Source organism: Cervus canadensis, chromosome 32, assembly GCF_019320065.1.
Source record: "Cervus canadensis isolate Bull #8, Minnesota chromosome 32, ASM1932006v1, whole genome shotgun sequence".
NCBI lineage: Eukaryota > Metazoa > Chordata > Mammalia > Artiodactyla > Cervidae > Cervus > Cervus canadensis.
Genome location: NC_057417.1, coordinates 31,665,286 through 31,684,664, shown reverse-complemented (window position 1 = coordinate 31,684,664; position 19,379 = coordinate 31,665,286). Strand labels below are relative to the sequence as shown.

Sequence of the window (19,379 nt, the reverse complement as noted above, 5' to 3'; positions counted from 1 at the left end):
GGGAGGCAGAGAACTTACTGGAAGCAAGATGTGGAATGGGAAGGGAGGTCCGGAGCATGGGCCAGCGGAGGTCTGCTGCCCAGGAGGCCTGTGCCGAGGACCCTGGCTGTGCCCACGGGAAATTGAATTCAGAGCTCCTTCTGAATCGTAAATCCAGGGCAGCTGGCAGCTTGCCCAGGGCAGCTGGCGCGAAAGCGCAGGAGCGTCTGCGTCTGGCCGACCTCTCTGAGGGTGGGCCCCAGGTGTGCCGGCTGGGGATTCGGTTCCAGCCTTCAGATAACGTTCACCCACGAGCTTTACACTTTATGAATGTCAGAGCGCACTCATCGCCAGGAAAGGAGAGCCTCCATGACAGCCCAGCAAGGGATGAAAAGCTGGAATGACTCTGAAATGCTTCCGGACGAAGGGGGAAGGCTTGACTTTTAAATACGTTTCTCCAGCTTTTTCGCTGAGCGCACGTGCGAGGAGGACCCCCACCGCCCCCAGCCTCTCGCCGCCGGGTTTTGTGCTCCGGACCCCACGTCGGTCCAGAGGCTGCTGGAAAGCGGGCTGGGCGGGGCGTCCGCGCCCGGTCCCCACTGCCTGCGAGGGTCCCACCTCAGACGCACTGGGGGCTCCGGGCGGGGCCGCGCGCGCTCCCGAGGGGGACCGGTGGGTCCCCGCCCACCGCGCCCGGGGCGGGGCCTGCGCGCCACGTGACGGCGGCGCCGCGCGCCGAGCGCCCCGCCCCGCGGGAGGAGGCCCGGGCCGCGACCCGGCCCGCGCGCTGCTGGAGCCGCCCGGCCGCCCGCGCGCTCCGCACCCGCGGCCCCTCGCCCGCCGGCCCCGGGCTCGCCGGCTGCGGCAGCGGCCTCAAGATGGACGAAGACGGCGGCGGCGGCGAGGGCGGCGGCGGTGAGTGTCGGAGGTGTGGCCGGGCCGCCCGGCGGCCTGGGGCCGGGGTGGGGGGGGGGGCGTCGCGGACGCGCCGGACCGACTGGGAGCGGGGACGGCCGGTCCCAGCTCGGGGGGTTGGGGGTTCGGGTCCTCCCGAGGAGACCGCGTCTGGGCAACAGCGCTGCCGGCTGGCGACCGCCGAGGCCCCGCGGCGCGCCGGGCCCCGGAGCCCGAGGCGGGGGTCCAGGGGGCGCCCGAGGTGGGGGCCGGCGGGGTCGTCGCGGGGTCTGGGCGAGCGTCTGGAACGGCCGGGGTCGCCAGGAGGCTCGGGCCGGGACTCGGGGGTCGCTTTCCCCGGGGCGGGGGACCTTGGGGGCGACCTTCCCCGCCTCCTGTCGCCAAGGGCGTCCACGCCCTCCGGAGCCCAACCGCCGCTGACCACCCTCCTGGCGTCTTCCCCAGGTAGTGCGGATTGCGAGGGGGGGACCCCGGGAAACCGGGAGGGCAAAGTTTGGAATTGGGGATCCCCTGGGTCCAGGAAGGGCGGCCGCGGAGAGAGGGTTGAGCATCGTGACAGTTTTCTTAGCTTTAGGTCCCAAGTGGTCACGGGGGTCGTTTAAGTGAGGAGGGGGCAGCGAGGGCACACGCGTGTTAGAAAGTAAGGGAACGTGACGGAGTCCGCCGAAAATAATAAGTAAAAAGTCAGAGAAGACGAGGGTCGGAGGCGGGAGCTGCTGCCCGCCCGCAGGTGGGACCAGAGAACCGGGCTGCCAGTCAGACGCTCAGTCACCTCTTGCTGGAAGATTCGCGTTGGCTGTAAATTATTTAGTGGAATACAGATTACTGTCGTGTCATGCTGCGAATTACGCCTTTCAAACCGAATAAGGCGTCTGCATAATGTCGGTGGATGGAGTGAGTCGTTGGCTTGGACGCAAAGGGTTAATATCCCTGTTTTTTTACAGGAACACTGGAAGTTAAGGATCTCTCTGTATGTGTTTTTGCTAAACATCTCCTAAATGCTGACAGACGGAATCATCAGAATCTCTTGTAATAAGGGAGCGTTTGGGGAAAAGAAAAAAAAAAAAAACCCTTAATTACAGGCTGCTGTAGCAGCTGCCTGTAAGAATCAGCAGTATTGAACGCTTCGGGATGAAGTAGTTAATCAAGGTGCTTTCTAGAATTTAAGTGATGCTCCAGGGGGAGATGTTTGCCTGGCAGTGAGCCGGTGGGGCTGGGAGGGTGGGAAGTTGGCCCGATCCCTGGCATTTGCGGAGTTCACTTCTCCTAGTTGAAGCTAGGGGTAGCGCCGTGGCACCCAGCGGCTTTGTTTATGATGGAAAGTTCTGTGGGAAAAAGGAGCCCAGGTGCGCACCCTCCTCCAGCCAGACTGCTGTCTAAAGCGTCCAAGTGATGGATTCTCCCTGGACGCCCTGCTTCCTGCCTGTCACAGCTGGGGTAACGGTCCGGGCAGACAAGCAGCTCCTCCTTAGAAAATGAGGACTGAGCCACTATAATACTTAAACGTTTGACATTCGTGTCCAGGGAGCACGCTGGCTTGGCGATTTCATTCGAAGGTGTTTGGGATTCTGTGAATCAAGAAATGAAGAAAACTTGAAGGTCAAAGCAGGTATACATGTTTATAAAAACGGAAGCCAGTATAGATCTTGAGGACTAGAGCAAAGGATAGTATTACATCTCAAAAGTCTCAAGACTTTGGGCTACTAACATAGCTCTTTCTGGGGATCCAGTCTTGAGATGTCAGAAAAATAGCTCACACAGGAGGCTTGCATTAACACTATTCATAATACAGAATTGGAAATTGCAGTGCCTAATAGATTGGTGAAGTAAATTATGGGACATTTTTGGATGAAGTATTTCACAAGTGTAAAAAATAAGCAGTTTTATATATTATGGTTTAAACAGTGTAAAAATGGATACACAGATGTTTTATTTTCCCTGATTTTGTTCTCCAAATTTATGGAATGGTATATATTGCTTTCAAATTTGGGGAAAAAACTTATTAGAAATTTACCCTGCAGTGGGAAAAGGGATATGATTGTTTTTAATGTATGTGTCATTTGATTCACTTCACTGGAACAGTCAACAGTGAACAGATACTTATTATCTGCTAAATGTCCCTATAACATTAACAGGTATTGATACAGTTTATAAAATCTTTCTTCCTTGCTTTATGAAAGGCACTTTAAAATATGTTCGACATTCTTAGAATGAATATTTTGAGTCAGTGGAAATCTTAAGAGTTTTGAAAGAAGAGTCATTATACAGTGATTATTATATAAATTTGGTGTGCTTATATTTAACTGTATTGATGGGGGTTTTGAAGTTAACATACTACAGTTCGCTAGTTTTTATCACCATTTAGATTTCTAAAAAAAATCGCTTCACTTTAAAATTCTTGTTTTTAAAACTGAAGTTCAGCTCTTTGGAAGAGAATAATTTCGTGTGCCAGTCATTTGCAAAATGTAACTTTTTTGGGGCATATTTTTAAGACTGTAGTACAGAACTTTGAACTGTATATGGGGAAGTCAGTTTCAGCTTGTTTACAAGAGAGGGTAAATAATCTATTCAAACAGTAGTCATGCCAGAGGCAAAATAATTTAAAATATCTTCTTTGCTAATATGTTGGTCAGGTTAGGAGACTTCACAGGAGACTCCTGCTTGCTTGATCATTGGAGTTTTTCTCCAGGGCGTTTCTTGTTCTTTAAATGCAGGGTAAGGAGAGAGGATGGTGGTGGGAATGGCTGGAAGGCCGTTCTGAGGAGGAACAGGTTGGGGGTGCTGGAGACAAGCACACAGTCGGTACTTGTAACCACATTGTTGCTTGAAACCGTAGTTGAGTGCAGTTCAGGTATTTTTGACTCCTTTGGGGGCCCTGGCTCCTCTCAGTTCTTCTCAAACAGTTCTGGAGACGTGTCTGTATTTGGAAGCTGTCTGGCTTGTTGCCACCGTCCTAAGGCTCAGTTTGGGAGCCCGTCTGATTGAACTTCCTGCATGGACCATCTGTGGCAGATGAAGTGAATAGCTCTCCTGGGCTGCCCTCTCCCTCTTCCAGCCCCCCACGCCCACCCCCGAGCCGCAGCCCGTGTACATGCGAGTGAAATCTGTGCTTTACGTGAGCAGCTGCTCCACCTCCCTCAATAAAACACATAAATTAAGACCAGGTTGAGATCCCGGATTCCGCCTGTCAGACGAGCGATAACCCCCACACCTGAAACCATTTGTGGGCCAGAGTATCCATCAGTTACCGCTCTCAAGGGGGCAGCGCCCGCCAGAGTTTGGTGGGTGTGGATCCATCGCTTGCCCTGCGCCCGCCCCGGGCTCACCTCCTCACCTCCTCGGGGCGGTTTGGCCAGTGGGAGGCGCCAGTGGGTGACTGGATGGCAGGAGCTCAGGGAGGCTCCAGGTTACCATCCGCCCTCTCCTTCCGCCTCTGGCCGCGTGTGTAGCGGTTGGTCTGCTTTTGGCTCCAGCTCCTGCCTGTTGACCGAGGCCCTGAGTTCTGGAAAGCCATCCTTCCTCTGACCCTCCAGTGTAGAGATGGTGGCCGCTTGTTCCTCTTGCTAATCTCTGCATCATCTCACTATTTCCTGTATGATCCTTGACTTTTCTATCACACATGTAACCAACCCCCTGTTTTAAATTCCCTCTCCTTCAGCTCCTTAGAGGTTTTCTGTGGGTGGGCCCAAAAGAGATGCAGCAGTTTGGCACTGTGGTGAAAAATCTGCCTGCCGATGCAGGAGATGCAGTGTTGATCCCTGGGTCGGGAAGATCCCCTGGAGGAGGAAATGGCAACCCACTCCAGTATTTTTGCCTGGAGAATCCCATGGACCAGAGGAGCCTGGAGCGCTACAGTCCATGGGGTCGCAAAGAGTCAGACACGACTGAGCCACTGAGCATGCACACATACACATATCCTTTGAGGCAGCAATACTGGTTCAGGAATTTAACATATATTTTTACCTGTGTGAGATACAGGACTATTCACTGTGTGGTTTGTAATAGCAAAAGATGGGGAATAACCTGAGTTTGTGTTGCAGGTTATATACCCAGATGGCGAGTGAAGATGTAAGCTTGTAGAAAGGAATGAGGAGACTCGTTAGAAACTGATGGGCAGAGACTTCCAAATGTTTTACTAAGTTAGAAAAGCAAAGTGTAAGCGAATGTGCATTGTTTGTTACCATTTCCGTTTTCAGAAAGGGGGCAAAAAGGAAGTGCTTGCATGAAAATTCTCAGGAAGGCTCAACAAGGAACTGAGAACAGTGGTTACCTGGTGGGGAGGCAGACGGAGGCTGGGAGACCGAAACCTCTCTCTGTGCCTTTTTAGTGTTTGCGGTTCAAAAAAAAGCTTGTCCATCTCCATTGTTTCCCAAACTGGAAACCAGTTTCCCAGAAAAATAGCACACTGGTAAGGAAACACCCTTGTTGAGAGAAATTTTGAAGTTGAAACATAGTTGACTTACAGTGTTACGTTGGTTTCAGGGGTAGCAGATAGTGCTTCGATATTTTGGAGAGTTTTTATATATTTAAAATGTCAGGATGGTATGTAGAAAGTTGTGGGATACATTACGTATTTTTTCAGCCTGTGCATAAGAAATTAACCGCTTTCTTTTGAATGCTTAAAAAGTGGCTCGATGGGAGCTTTCAGAGTCCTCTCTTTCTAGAACAGTTATTCTGCAGACATCGATATTGTCCCTGCCAAATGCCCTGTGTGAAAGGGTGAATATGGTGAATAAAGCAGCTGAATTTCCTGCATTCCTGGGACTTTTGTTTAGATGGAGACTGATGAAAAAATGTAAACAGATGTATCAAGTCCTTGCAGATTATGCTGATGTGTGAAGGGGAGTGGAGAACGGGTGAGAGGTTGGGGGCTGGAGCGGGTCGGTGGGGTGGGTGGGGCGGGGGCAGGTGGCCTCGAGGAGAGAAAACTCCTTCAGGGGTGGCCTGAAGGGGTCCGGGGCCTGGCCAGCAGAGGACCCAAAGCTGCTCTGTGTGGCCTGAGCAGAGAGGGAACTGGGGTGTGTCCGGCAGTTTGAGTAGGTAAGGAATTCACATTTTATTCGAGGTGCATGAAGCCAATGAAGGGGAAGGGTTTCAACCTGGGAAATGACATTTGATTTATGTTTAAATAATTGTAGCTAATGTTTACAGAATGGCCTCTGTGGTTGGTTCTGTCCCGCCTGCCTTACGGATCTTAACCTATTTACTTTGCGCAATAAACCTGGTAGGGACTTAACGTCAGCACCGTTTATGGGTGAAAAGGGAAACCCTGGGGGCCCGGGGAAGCCAGGTAACCCGGTTCAGGCTCCACAGCCAGTAGGTGGTGGAGCCGGGCCTCGACCCCTGGCTTGCTGGCTCCAGAGGCCTTGCCCTCCTGCCCTGTGCCCGAGGGGAGGAGGGGCGGGAGGACCAGGGCCGGGCCCCAGGGCAAGGCGGATCGAGCGGCAGAAGTGCAGGCAGAGTACAGAAGGCAGTGAAGCGCGCGTGTTACCCAGGATTCATCAGTAGCTGTTCTGTGTTCTGTCACCTGATTTCAGGTGCGTGTCTCACCTCTGCGCCCGGCAGCGTCGTGGCTCGGGCGGGGTCTCAATGCCGGCCTCCCCTTCTGCTGCCTTAGTCCTCCCCCCTCCCCGATGCTGTCCTTGGCGTCTGGCAGCCAGAGGTCGTGTCGCTCCTCTCCACGTCCGTGCTGACCTCGGTTCACCCAGAGCCCTTTGCTGCCTGCATCCAGGACCTGCGGTCTGGGGTCCCCGAGCCCTCGGTGGGGGGCTGCACGCTTTTCCTCCAAGAGGCCCGACAGTAGGCGTCTTCAGCTGTGTGCACCACACACGGGCTCTCGCGAGCTCTCCGTGGCAGCCCTGGTGGTGGTTGTCGTGTCTGACTCTCTGTGATGCCATAGACTGTAGCCCACCAGGTTCCTCTGTCCGTGGGATTTCCCAGGCAGGAATAGCAGAGCGGATTGGCCGTTCCCTTCTCCAGGGGGTCTTTCCGACCCAGGGATCGAACCTGCATGTCTGCCTGGCCAGCGATTCTTTACCACTGAGTCACCTGGGAAGTGCTGATAACCCTTTTAAAACATAGAGACCACTCTTATCTCGGCCCGTCCTTGCCCTCTCTCCACCGTGGATGCATCCCCTCACTTGTGTCCCCGCCGGTCTCCTTGCTGTTCCGTGAACCTGCCGAGCACTCCCAGCCCCTGCTCTTCCCACGGCCGTCTCCCCTTGGATGGCTGGGCACGCCCTGGCTTCCTTCCTTCCGGCTTCTGTTCACGGGTCTCTTTCCCGCACAGGTCTTCCTCGACCAGCCTGTGGTAAGCAGCATCTCGCTGTCCCCGTTCCCAGCTGCCTTTTTTCTGCTTGGCTTTTATCGCTCCTCACCTGCTGCTGTCCGGGTCATAGTTTGTGTCTTCTTTCTCAGAATGTGAGTTCTGTGAAAGCAGGACTGTGGTCTGCTCACTGTGTCTCTAAGACCAGGGCCGCTGTGTGTAACCGGCCGTCAGTAAATATTTGTTCATAAACTGAGTGAGCGGAACTTGCTTTTGTCGAGCAGTTCTGGCTCCTGCCGCCTTTCGTGCTCCCTCGAGGCACCCGTGATGAGTGTGATGTGGGCTCCCTGGCATGGTTCTCATGCTTGAACATGTATGTGTGTGTGCCCACGAGCAATGCATGGGGTTTAAAAACTGTTAAAAATGACATTGTGCTGCATGTAGTGTTCTGCAGCTCAAGTTAGAGGTTATCCACGCTGTTCCATAGAGACCCTGTTTATGTGTTATTTCTCTCATCCTTCCTTGGACTCTCCCCTTGGTTTTACATTGTTACAAACAGCACTAAGGGGGGGCTCATCTCCGTTTACAAAGGTGTGAAAGTTTCTCGCAAGTATCTCTAGAATCGCAGTTGTGGGTTATAGGTATGCTTTCTGTTTCCCCAGATGTTGGCAGGTTCCTTTCTCACTAGGCGTATTATCAGTATTCTAATCAACCCTTGCCATTTGTGAGACTTTTTAAAGGTCTTGCTGTCTCCTGGGGAAGAGAATGTGTTGTTTTAATCTGCATGGCTTTGCTAGATGTATTTTGGAGCATCAGAATGATGTACTGACAGCTTGGAGGTTAAAGGAGAAGGAACTGCAGAAGCCGAAGGTGACGCCTCGGTTTCTGGCTCCTGTGACCGAAGGTGGTGCGCGGCTTCAAGAGAAGGGCAAGTCTTGAGAGAAGACTGTTTGGAGGGTTCATCTGTTTCTTTTTTTTTTTTTTTTTGGCCCAAGGTGTCATTGTTCTGCTCTCACTTGTGAAGGACAGTTTCTCTGGGTGTGCAGCTGTGGGTTAGCTGGTTAATCCCTTGCCAAGCTTTGAGGGTCGAGTCATTGCTTTCTGCCTTCCATCGCGTGTGCTGAGAAGTCGCTGTATCAGGCTTGTTCTGTTGACGGTGGTGTGTCTTTCCCCTCCCCTTGGGCTGCTTTTTAAGATTTTTCTCTCTGCCCTTGGTTCCTAGTTCTGTCCGGTGATTGCGCAGTGTCCAGAGGTGGTTTTCTTTGAATTTGTCCTCGTTGGAGCCGGTGGTGGTTCTTTTGGCAGGGCAGTGAAACGACTTACTCTTCAGTTAGATTTGGAGACGTCTTAGCGTCTGTCTCCACGTGTGTTATTTCGGCTGCATGTCCTGTCTCTTCTCCTCTGGGACACTGATTACCGCTTCATCATGTCCTTGTATCTCTTCGGCGTGTTTCCTGTTCTTCATCCTTTTGATCTCTCCTTGCTCCACTCTGCATAATTTTCTCCTGACCTAAGTTCCAGTGCATTAATCCTTTCTTCGGCTCTGTCTAATCTGTTTTTGAATCCGTCTGTTACGTTCTTAATTTCAGTCATTGCCCTTTTCAGTGTTCTTGATTTTTTTTTTTAGATACCGATTTTCTATGAAAAATTTTCATCTTGTCAGTGACTTTCTGTATTAATCAGTTATAGGTGTCTGATAAACATTTGGGCATCCTGTGGATTTATTCTGTTGTCTGTTTCACCCTTGGTTTTCAGCCTGTGGTCTTGATTCTAGATTGCCTGTTAAGCTTTAATTAAATTCTGGATGGTGGGGATGAAAAATGGTAGGGGTAGTTTGAGATTCTCTTCCTCGAGAGAGGCTTCTGGCAGGCAGTTAGGATAGGGAAATCCCACCTTAGGACCGTGAGGGTCGATCCCCCTGTGGCCTACCCTCTCCTAGGCTATGGTTCTTCAGTGCTTCCAGCTGCAAGCTCGGGGTGTTTACCAGCGCCTCTTCTGCTTGGCAGCCCCTGAGTTCTAATTTGGTCTCCCAGCCCCATCAGACTGCTGGAGATTCTGCTGACCTCAGATTCTCAACTGCTTGTCTCTGCCTAGCTTCTTGGCCTTTCACTCTCTGCCTGAATTGGCAAGTGTCTCAAGGAGGAAACTGGCTCAGATGATTGGGCTCACCTCTGCACCTTCTCTCTGGGATCCTGGCCTCCTAGGTCCTCACTGCGTTAGGCAGCTCTCTGATACCTTCAGACAGTTAGTTCTTACAACGTGCTCAGCTTTTTAAGTTGTTTTTTGGCAGAAGGGTTGTCTGCAACAAACTGGTCAGCTTTTACTGGAAACAGAGTCTCAGGAGTTCAGTTTTGGTGTTTAGAATCAGACCTGTTTGTGAGATGACCTGGTAGAGATGGTAGGAAGATGATTAGCTGTGTAGTCTGCTAGGAAGATTTAAACTCATTTTAACTCATGGGAATGGATGAGTGAGATCACTTGGAGAGAGAGTTGAGAGAGGGGGAAAATCCCAGGACTGCAGACAACTCAATAACGGAGACCAAGAAAGAGTAGCCAGCGAAGTCCAGAAAATCTTGAAGGCTGTGTGGAATTGCAGGAGGAGCACTTGAAGAAGAGGAAGTGAGTGGTCGGCTGTGCTGAATGAAGTGCAGGGAAGTTGCCCAGTCATTTGTCCGACTCTTTGCGACCCCGTGGGCTGTCATCTACCGGGCTCCTCTGTCCATGGAGTTTTCCAGGCAAGAGTACTGGAGTGGGTTGCCGTTTCTTTCTCCCGGGGATCTTCCCGACCCAGGGATCGAGCTCCATTCTCCCGCATCTCGGGCAGACGATTTACCGTCTGAGCCACCAGGGGAACCCAGGTCTGAACGAGAGGCGGGCTGAGCTGAGAGTGAGCACGTGTCTACAGGGTTTGATGACCTTAGACCAGAGAGGGCTAAAAGTGAACGGGAGAGATTGTACCTTGTGGAGGAGTGGCCTGGGCCGTGGCCCTTCCTAGAAGTTTGCTGTGTGAGAACGAGGGAAAGCTAGCGGCGGGGAGCTTAGGATGAGAAAGGCAAGCACTTCTGAAGTAAATCCTGCGGGTGGAGGACCAGAAGTGATCCATCAGGCGAGTTAGGGTAACAGCGCTGTTTGCACACTCCCACTCTTATTATAAATAACTTTGGGAGAGAGAAATTGTTTTCTTAAAGTTATTGGCACATCCTTCAAGAAGCAGGTTCATCGGTTTGTAATAGAGGATTGTTAAAACTTCTGAAGTGAAATGAAATGAAAAAATAGGTTTTACCATAGTATCCCAAAAGCTGCATGAAGCATATTAAATATTTCAGACTTGTGGGGAAACAGTAAATCATTTAAATGAGAGTAGAAAAATACATGATTCTCCAGCCTGATTTTTTTTTTTTTTTTTGTCTGTCTTGGCCATGTGGCCCATGGGATCCTAGTTGCCTGACCGGGGATTGAACTCGCACCCCTTGAGGTGGAAGCGTGGAGTCCTAACCACTGGGCCGCCAGGGAAGTCCCTCCATCCTGATTTTGAAGTTACTCAAGCTTGTCAGCTTTTTACAGCTAATGTCAGTCTCCCAGTTGACATGATAGAACTGACGTGAGAGCCTGTCGTATTTTGTAATGTGACTGGAAACAATTCAGCAAGTGTTTATTTTGGGTAAATATCTTTCAGTTTTCTGTAAATACTAGAAAAGACTCACCTGAGTCAATTCAGTTGGCTAAGAATATTTTGTGATTTACTTTGGTAGAGCAAATTTACTCTTTTCACTGACTTAATGGCACCAGGATCACTGTTCAAATAGGGAGAAATAAATTCCTATCTTAAACTCATAGCAAGGCAATTTTTAAAAATTATTGTACTTTTCTTTTGAGCAACTTATTCCTGTAATTAATAAAAATGGCAGTTTGCTGTAAAACATGGCAGTTTGCTATAAAATTGGGCATTTTAATGATAATTGGAAAGTATTTCTCAATATCTGGGTAATAACGATTTTTTTTTTCCGGTTTTCATCCAGATGTTTGGCAACATGTAGACACAGTCTTACTGCAGTTTTCAAATTCACTTTCATGGGAACATATAATATCCTCCGTTTATCTTGGACGGCAAAGTTTCCTTTTTCTCTGGACAGATGCATATGAAACACATGCTCTTCAAGTGGAGTTTGTGGTCCTCTGAGAATTCTCTGAAGGAGGAAATGGGTTGACCTATTTGGTTGCTATGAAGTAAAAACAATCTTGTTTTCTTTTTTCTTTTTTTTAGAGAACATCTGGGTTGCATTTATTTTACATTCTGGAAGTTCTTTAAAACCACAATTTGATAATATGAGGCTTCATTAAAGCAGTCACTATTTAGCTATTTCTCTAGTTGATTTAGTGCTAGGGTGGCTGCATAGACTTTTGAAAGTATTTAAAAAATTTTTGCTTTCTATAACATGTAACTTTTAAATAACAACCCTTGATTTTAAACCGGAAAACAGGACCTAGACATTTTAGGGCAGCAGGAGAAGGGCAGGTCAACCGGGTCATTTCTCTGCTGCCCACTGCGTGCAGGCTGGCCGTCTGTCTGTAGGGCTGAGTTGGAGTCTGTATCAGCCCATTTTGCTCCATATCCCAAATAAATCCTCCCTTTCTTCCTTGCTTAACAACCCTGATTTGCTTAAGCCATCTAAACCAGTAAAGGTAATCCCATTTTCCTTATTGATTGAAGGAAGGATATAGAAGCCAAGTTCAGCATGAGCTGCGAGAGGCAGTTTGCAGGAGGACTTCTTGGGAGAGTGTTTTCCTTCTTGGAGGAATACTCAGGAAGAAACAGTTCCTGCTCTTACCGCAGCCTTTGTCGGCCCGGGTGGCGGCCAGCGTGTATTCATGGTGCCCCTCAAACCTGTCCAGTTCCAGGCCCCCACGCTGAGGATGGTCTGCCGGGTGGAGTTGCTGGGTCCCATCTACCCGGCAGGGCCCTCTCCCCTCCCGTCTCCATGTGTCCTGTCTCGTGGGGCCATAAATACCTATCTTGTTTTGGGGCTACGGAGAGGTGGCTGGAGCCAGGGGCCGTGGGGTCGCCTGCTGCTGGCTGGAGCAGCAGGTGGGTTTCATTCTCTTATTTATCAGAGTAAGGATCTCGTCTTGGCCACTGACGGCCTGGAGGAAACCTCATCTCTCTCCCACCCGTGTTCGCTGGGTGTATATATTTATCCCTTTAAGAACTAGGCTAGGTTATACTTTCTTTCTGAGATGAACACTTTCTCCTACATTGAATAAAACAAAATGTATTTTCACATGCTCGTAAATTCATTAACCGTTTCATTTGGCACATCCTTATGACTACATTTATTTTAACACAGAAGGATTTAAAAAAAAAATCGCAGCAGTCAGAAGCGGCAGGCATTGGCCATTTAATATTCTGTTAGAAGACAGGACTTCCTTTGAGCTCTTCGGAGAGGAAATAAAGCGATCAAGAATGTCCTTTTCCAAGTTGCAGTAATTAGATTAAAATTTTTTTGAATTGAGACAGGCAGATGAGTTCATTTCTGTGTGTGTTAGAGTATGGGAAAACGGGAGGATTTCAGTGACTTTTCAGTGTTTGGCCTGTTCACACGATGAGGCCGTATTTCCCGAGTGTGGGAGGACAAGTGGCCACAGACTTTGATGCAGTGTGTGATGCACTCAGAGGGCGAGGACTGTCTTGAGAATAAAATGATGCCTTTCATCGCCCATGCAACAGGAATATTAATGTCGGGTGAGTGTTCTTCCGAAATGTTGCGTTTCCCCAGGAATCACACAGTGTCTCCGTGGGTTCCCCCAAGACGCACGTTTGCAGAGCTTTAGCCTTTTCATTGAAAATCGCGGTTAAGCTCTGTGCCAGTCAGACGGTTACCATGATGTTGTCGACAAAAAGTCACGTGCCTTCTTCCCTCCTTCCTCGGGTCAGGCTGGTCCGGAGGGGCTTGGGTTCTTGCTCGCGAGAACGTTCCTGCCGGCGGGGCAGCCCGCGGGAGCACGTGCAGGTCCCACGCCCGTCTGGCAGCCCCTGTGGTGGTTCTGCCTTCCAGATGCCCGGTTATTTGGCCGGACGTGCAGAACATGATGATGATTATTTTTTTTAATCTGGAAAGAACATAAGCCAAGTTGCTTCCCCGGGGGCTGTGCCACTGTCAGTGTGAGACTCTTGGCTTTCGGGTTTCAGCCTCTGGGACCTTCGGGGGCCTCCCTCCCGCCCCGTCCCCCGGAGGGGCATCTGAGGCCTGTGTCACATTTTCTGCACAGAGCAGACTCGCCTGTGTGTGAAGCTGAGAAAGGTTTTCAGAAGTGTCTGGCTCCTTCTCCCTTTTCTGTTGGTGAAAATGTGTGCGTGCCTATTAGTCGCTCAGTCGTGTCCGACTCTCAGGCTCCTCTGTCCATGGAGTTCTCCAGGCAAGAATACTGGAGTGGGTGGCCATTCTCTTCTCCAGGGGTTTGTGAAAATTTGGGGGTAGGGTAAGAAGCATTGCACCCTTGAGAGGAAAATCTGCTTCACGTAGTCCTTCCAGCCCCCGGAGACCTGCAGCAGGCCTGCCCAGGAGCCCCGAATCAGGGGTGAGCCCCGGCCCGCTGCCCCCCGGTGGGTGGTCGCTGGCCCCAGCTGTCTCCCTTCGGAGAGGGAACGCCTAGAAGCTTCTCTAATCCCATGAGCTTGGCCTGGGCGGTTTTATCTTGGTTTTAGCAATCAAACAGATTGGTGACTGGGAATTTCAGGAACAGATTTGACCGGAGAACCATTTCCTTAATTAAAAGAGCTGTAAGTTGACAGCCAGGGCCCGCCCAGTGCTCACTAGTTAGAGATGAAAGACCAAGCTCCGGTGGCAAAAGCTAACCCGATCACCTTCCCCAAGTGCTGGAGAGGGGAGTCTTTTAATATAAGCCCTTCATTTTGAGGCTGTTTCTGCATGTTTTCTTGAAGCTCTTGTTTCCTAATGCCCCTTCACCCCCTCACCCTTCACCCATCCAGAGACCACTGTTTTTATCCGTTTATTGGAATCGGGGGGCTGTGGGGTGACTCAGCGCTGTGGCGGGTGGCCTTTCTTGTCCTTGCCTCGCTTCCTCCTGGCTGGCTGTGTTGGGATGAGCCACGCACCGTCTCCTGCACTGATAACCTCAGTCCCGGGGGTTTGGAGAGCCCCCTTCTCCCTTGTGAAATCTGGGCAGTAAGAGTTCAGGGTTTGCCCGTTTGCCCCATCAGGTCAGCCACTGAAAGATGTTTCTGACAGTTTCCCCAGTTTAAGGCAGAAGATAGTCAACCATGGCGTCAGTGGTTTGTTCTGAGAATCTGAATCTAGTAGGGAGGTTTGTTTAAACATTTGAACCGGTTATTTGCTGTTGACATATTTTTAAGCAAATATCTGCAGCCGTGGGTACCTCCAGCCTTGAGGCTTTGTGTCGATGACGTAATCTCCTTAAGGCTCAGTCTTCTGATATGTAAAATGGACATGAAAAAGCCCATGTGAAAATATGTCCTGAAAAACTTATCAAAAATCCCAATCAGTAGGCATTTAAAGCCATTAGTCATCAGAGAGGCCAGCCCCTTTGCCCCCACTTACATTCACAGCAGAGCAGAGGGGAGGATCCTGTGGGTTTGGGCCTAGGAATAACCGGTGATTGGCAGATTGATTATTGTTTCTTTTCTCTCTCAAGTTGGTATTTTGAAAATCTTCGAGTCTACAAAAAAGTTGAAATAGTGTTGTCAATATCCATGTATTGTTAACCTCATTGCTAGCATTTTGCCACATTTGCCTTATCTCTCAACACTGTTAATACTACTTTTTTTTTGGCTAACCCATTTGAAAGTAAGTTATGTATAACATGACACTCTGTCCCTGAATACTAAACAGCATTCATCTCCCGGGGACAGTCTCCTACTTAACCACAACCATTGCTGTCCTTCAGGGAACCAGCAGTACGCCCATACTATACTTTCACATGTCATTCAATTTCTGCTTTCCCCAGTTTGTTCCCACAGTGCCTTTTTTTTTTAATTTTTTAAATTTTTTTTCCACAGTGCCTTTTATAACTATTTTTCTCACCTATCTAGATTCCCATCAGGGTTTACACTTTGTATTTAGTTCTGTCTCCTCTGTCTTTAAAAAGAAAAAAACCTTTTTTTTTTTCCCTACAATGACTTTTTAAGAGAGTTCAGGCTGTTTGCCTGATACCGTTGTTTGTATCCTGTAGTCTAGATGACATATATATAAACAGGAGAGAGGAATGCTTTGGTTTCTTTAATGTCATTTAAAGAACTATATGTTAAAGTCATCTGCTGGATTCAAGGTCAAAGCCACCTTCATTTTTCTTGTTCTTTGGTAAGTGTGGATCAGATTGGTAACCAAAAGGAGTTACTAACCGGCTCAGATGTCAGCGGAGTGTGCGCGTGGGCGCACTTGGAACCAGCGCACACAGTGGTTGGTTAGCCCACCCCCATATGGAGGTGATTAGTTATCTGGCTTAACATACTGAGGATTTTGTTTTAATATTTGGCCCTGGTTTCACAAAGAAACGAGCTTTAGAATTGGAAAACTTAGTAAGACAAACTATTTACATAACACAGAAGAGATGTCTTTGCTGCCAGAACCTTGGAGGCAGAGCAGACCTTCCAGCTCTCAGGAACAAGTCTTTTTCTTCCTCTCTGCTTCCCTCTGCGCCTTCCTATTGGCTTTAAATGTTTGTAGACTTGAGCTGCAGCTGAGACTAATACAGGATCCAGCTGTAGCTTTTTCTGTTGTTGTTAGTGTATCCGGTGATGATCATAGCACACTCATTGTATGAAAATTCAATAAATGAAAGGGCAGGGTGGGAAAAAAAAAAAGTGGCACTCTACAGAAGTATTGGAGAAGCAGTGACTGGTTCCCGGAGTCTCCCTGCCAGACCCACCCTGAAGTGTTCCTTCTGTTTGCGAGAAGTCGGGCAGGCGTCTCGGTTTCTCCCTTTTAGTCACGTTAGGTGAACAGCCGTGTCACCAGAGCGTATGCACGAGGCCGACGTGTTTTCAGCGGGGCAGGGACCCCTCAAAGTGCTGTTCATGCTCCCACGGAGGGGGCAGCAGTGTGGGGAAAGAGCGGTGTTCTCTTTCCTTAGATCTGTTCCGTAGAACTCATACTTAACTCATTTGCCAGAGAGCAAGTTAGTATAGAATCAGCAGTTCAGTGAAGTTAGATTTCAGATTTGCCTGTCCGCTTCCATATAATTCCCATAAAAGCCCTCGTCTCTGATCAGCTCTGTCTTACAAGTGTTAGTCGCTCAGTCGTGTCCGACTCTCTTGCAACCCCATGAGCTGTAGCCCACCAGGCTCCTCTGTCCATGGGATTCTCCAGGCAAGAATACTGGAGTGGGCAGCCATTTCCTTCTCCAGGGGATCTTCCCAACCCAGGGATCGAACCCAGGTCTCCTGCATCGCAGGCGGATTCTTTATGATATGAGCCACCACTACCTTAAAAGCAGGAGGCACGTAACCTCACTTGGTAGTGGAAAATGGATTATGGGTTTCCAACTAATAGTTTTTGTGATCAATGTAGTAATCATAAGACTAGTGATTTTCACATGCTTGTGCATCTTGAACATTTTGTTTCTTTTTTTTTTTTTAATGTTAAGGAGGTTCTCAGGTTTCTTCTAGTTGTAGCAGACTTCTTGTCAGGGGGCAATTCGAGACCAGCAGGGCCTGTGAAGAAGTCCTGCGGTTCCATGGTGATCGTCCAAGCTGTGGGTTCTGGACTGGACTTCCTGGGCAGGTTTCCTTGAAACTCTGCACTCTGTTTTTAGATGATCTCTCTACGTTTCTGAGGTTCAGGGCATCAGTAGTAAATATGTTTATTATTTAGCCTAGAAATATCGTCGAGTGTCTTAAGGCTGTGTAAACTTTGTGAGGAAAATAAACCCGTGACACTTGAGTGGATGAAGAAATGAGTGCAGCTCAACAAATGGAAGAGCAGTCCGCTCTGTCCCCGAGACCCTGCTGTGTCTGTGCCCGCAGGACCGCTGTTTGAAGAATCCTCACCTATCTTACGCTGGACAGTTCAGTCTCCTGGGTCCTCACAAGTTACTATATTCTGCCTCCCACTGAGAGGAGCTGAGGGGGGGCGGTTTATGACCCTTCAAGAGACTTCCCCCAGTCTCTACCTCCGTCCTGTCCCAGTTTTAGTCATAGTTTTTGCTTTTTTTTTTAAACTTCCAGGTGGCTTAGTGGTAAAGAACCCGCCTGCCAGTGCAGGAGACATAAGAGATGCAGGTTCGGTCCCTGAATCGGGAAGATCCCCTGAAGAAGGAAATGGCAGCCCACGCCAGTATTCTTGCCTGGAGAATCCCGTGGACAGAGGAGCCTGGCGGGCGATAGTCCACGGGGTCGCAAAGAGTCGGGCCCGACTCAGCGACTAAACAAAAGAACAGCCTGGTGGTGTCTCAGGTCTGCTGCTCTGTGGAGCACCAGAGACCCTCTCTCCTGACGCGACGGGTCTGATGAAGGTGTTACAAAACCTCCTCTTCTTTTTTCCCTTTTTTTTTAGAAACTGAGCCGTCATTTACATACTATTTTGTCACCCTTTTAAAAAAATTTATTTTTTATTTTCATTCTGTCTAGGTTTTAAAAGTTTTTCAAACTTTATTTTTTTTAAGTGTCCTGACTTTTTTCCTTTTTTAAAAAATTGAAGGATAGTTGATGACCAGTGTTGTGTCTCCGGCATACAGCAGTGCGATTCAGTTGTAAATACATTAATATGCGTTCTTGTTCATGTCCTTTTCCAGTATGGTTTAGCACAGGACGTTGAATATAGCTCTCATACTATACAGTAGGACTTTGTTGTTTATTTTACAGATGCTGGTTTGTATCAGCTAATCCCAAGCTCCGAATTTATCCCTCTCGCCCACTCCCCCTCTTTGGTAACAACTTTGTTTTCTGTGTCTGAAGAGTCACCCTTTTAGAGTTATACAATTCTGTGGTTTTTAGTATTCACAAAGTTATGCAGCCATCACGTAATTTTAGAACATTTTCATCACCTGAAAGAGAGCTCCATCTCTGTTAGCACAAGTCTCCCTACTCATCCCCACTCTTCTGCCTTCTGTCGCCGTGGATTTGCCTGTTCTGGACGTTTCATGGACATGGCCCATCTATGTTCCCTTCTCTGAGCAAGTCCTTCGGCGTTGTAGCATGATTCCATTCTCCGAGCTCATCCACACCCTGAATGATTCAGCCTGAAACGCCTGCGCTCTGCCTGGGAGTGCAGGGGGCCTGGATTGGCTGGAGAGATTTTACTCACCTCTGTCACGTGGTTGGAGCGTGGTTTGTGTGCTGCCTTGAAGGTTTTTAAGTTGGCATGTGTTTTCTTCCCATTGAGAAAGCTGAAGTTTACTTTCGACATTTTTATTTGAAGAAGGACGACGCTGAAGCCTTGCTGTCGTCATGCCTTGGTTTAGAGTGTTTGTAATGCTCTGCATGGTTGCTTCAGAGCGGAACCACATCATCTGTAGAAGATCTTTACACTGGAAACCAACATACGGGTACAAGAGGCTGGCTTTCCCAGTGAGCTGTACTGAAATGTGTTAACGGAAGCACAGAGAATCTCCCAGTGGGGATCCAGTGAGACTTTGCAAGTGCAGTCCCAGCGGCGGACACCTGAGACCAGACTTCCGTCCTCTGTTCATCCTGCATGCGTGTTAACTCACTTCAATTGTGTCCGACTCTTTGCCACCCTCTGGACTGTGGCCCACCAGGCTCCCCCATCCCTGGGATTCTCCAGGCAAGAGTACTGGAGTGGGTTGCCATGCTCTTCTCCACAGTATCTCCCCAACTCAAGGATTGAACCCACATCTCTTGAGTCTCCCACATTGGCAGGCAGGTTCTTTACCACTAGCACCACCTGGGATCCCAGCAAACACCAGTTCACCAGTTCACCCTGAGGTCCCAGCAGACACCAGTTCACCAGTTCACCCTGAGATCCCAGCAGACACCAGTTCACTAGTTCACCCTGAGGTCCCAGCAGACACCAGTTCACCAGTTCACCCTGAGGTCCCAGCAGACACCAGTTCACCAGTTCACCCTGAGGTCCCAGCAGACAGTCAGAAAGGAGGCCATAGGAGACTCAGAGCAGCAGAGACTGGGAAAGGGACCTTTTACCGGAGGAGAGTTTTCTGCAGACCTTTGAAAGAGATAAGAAGTTGGAACCTTTCAACAAGAAGATGAAAACCGGATGCAGGTTGA

At 49.3% G+C, this 19,379-nt stretch overlaps 1 protein-coding gene across 4 annotated transcripts in view; it reads left to right on the top strand.

Annotated features, from left to right (window-relative positions):
• The first annotated feature begins 456 nt into the window (after positions 1-456).
• The window catches only part of CYTH3 (cytohesin 3), a 66,727-nt gene continuing 47,804 nt past the window's right edge, over positions 457-19,379 (top strand). For 2 of the 4 annotated variants that reach the window (XM_043455169.1, XM_043455168.1), the window contains exon 1: positions 12,878-12,899. In XM_043455169.1, coding sequence (XP_043311104.1) covers positions 12,893-12,899 — 7 coding nt within the window. In that variant the 5' untranslated portion in view covers positions 12,878-12,892. Of the gene's footprint in view, positions 895-9,757; positions 9,779-12,877; positions 12,900-19,379 lie in introns of those variants that run through there. The other 2 variants (XM_043455172.1, XM_043455171.1) reach the window with 2 other exon arrangements.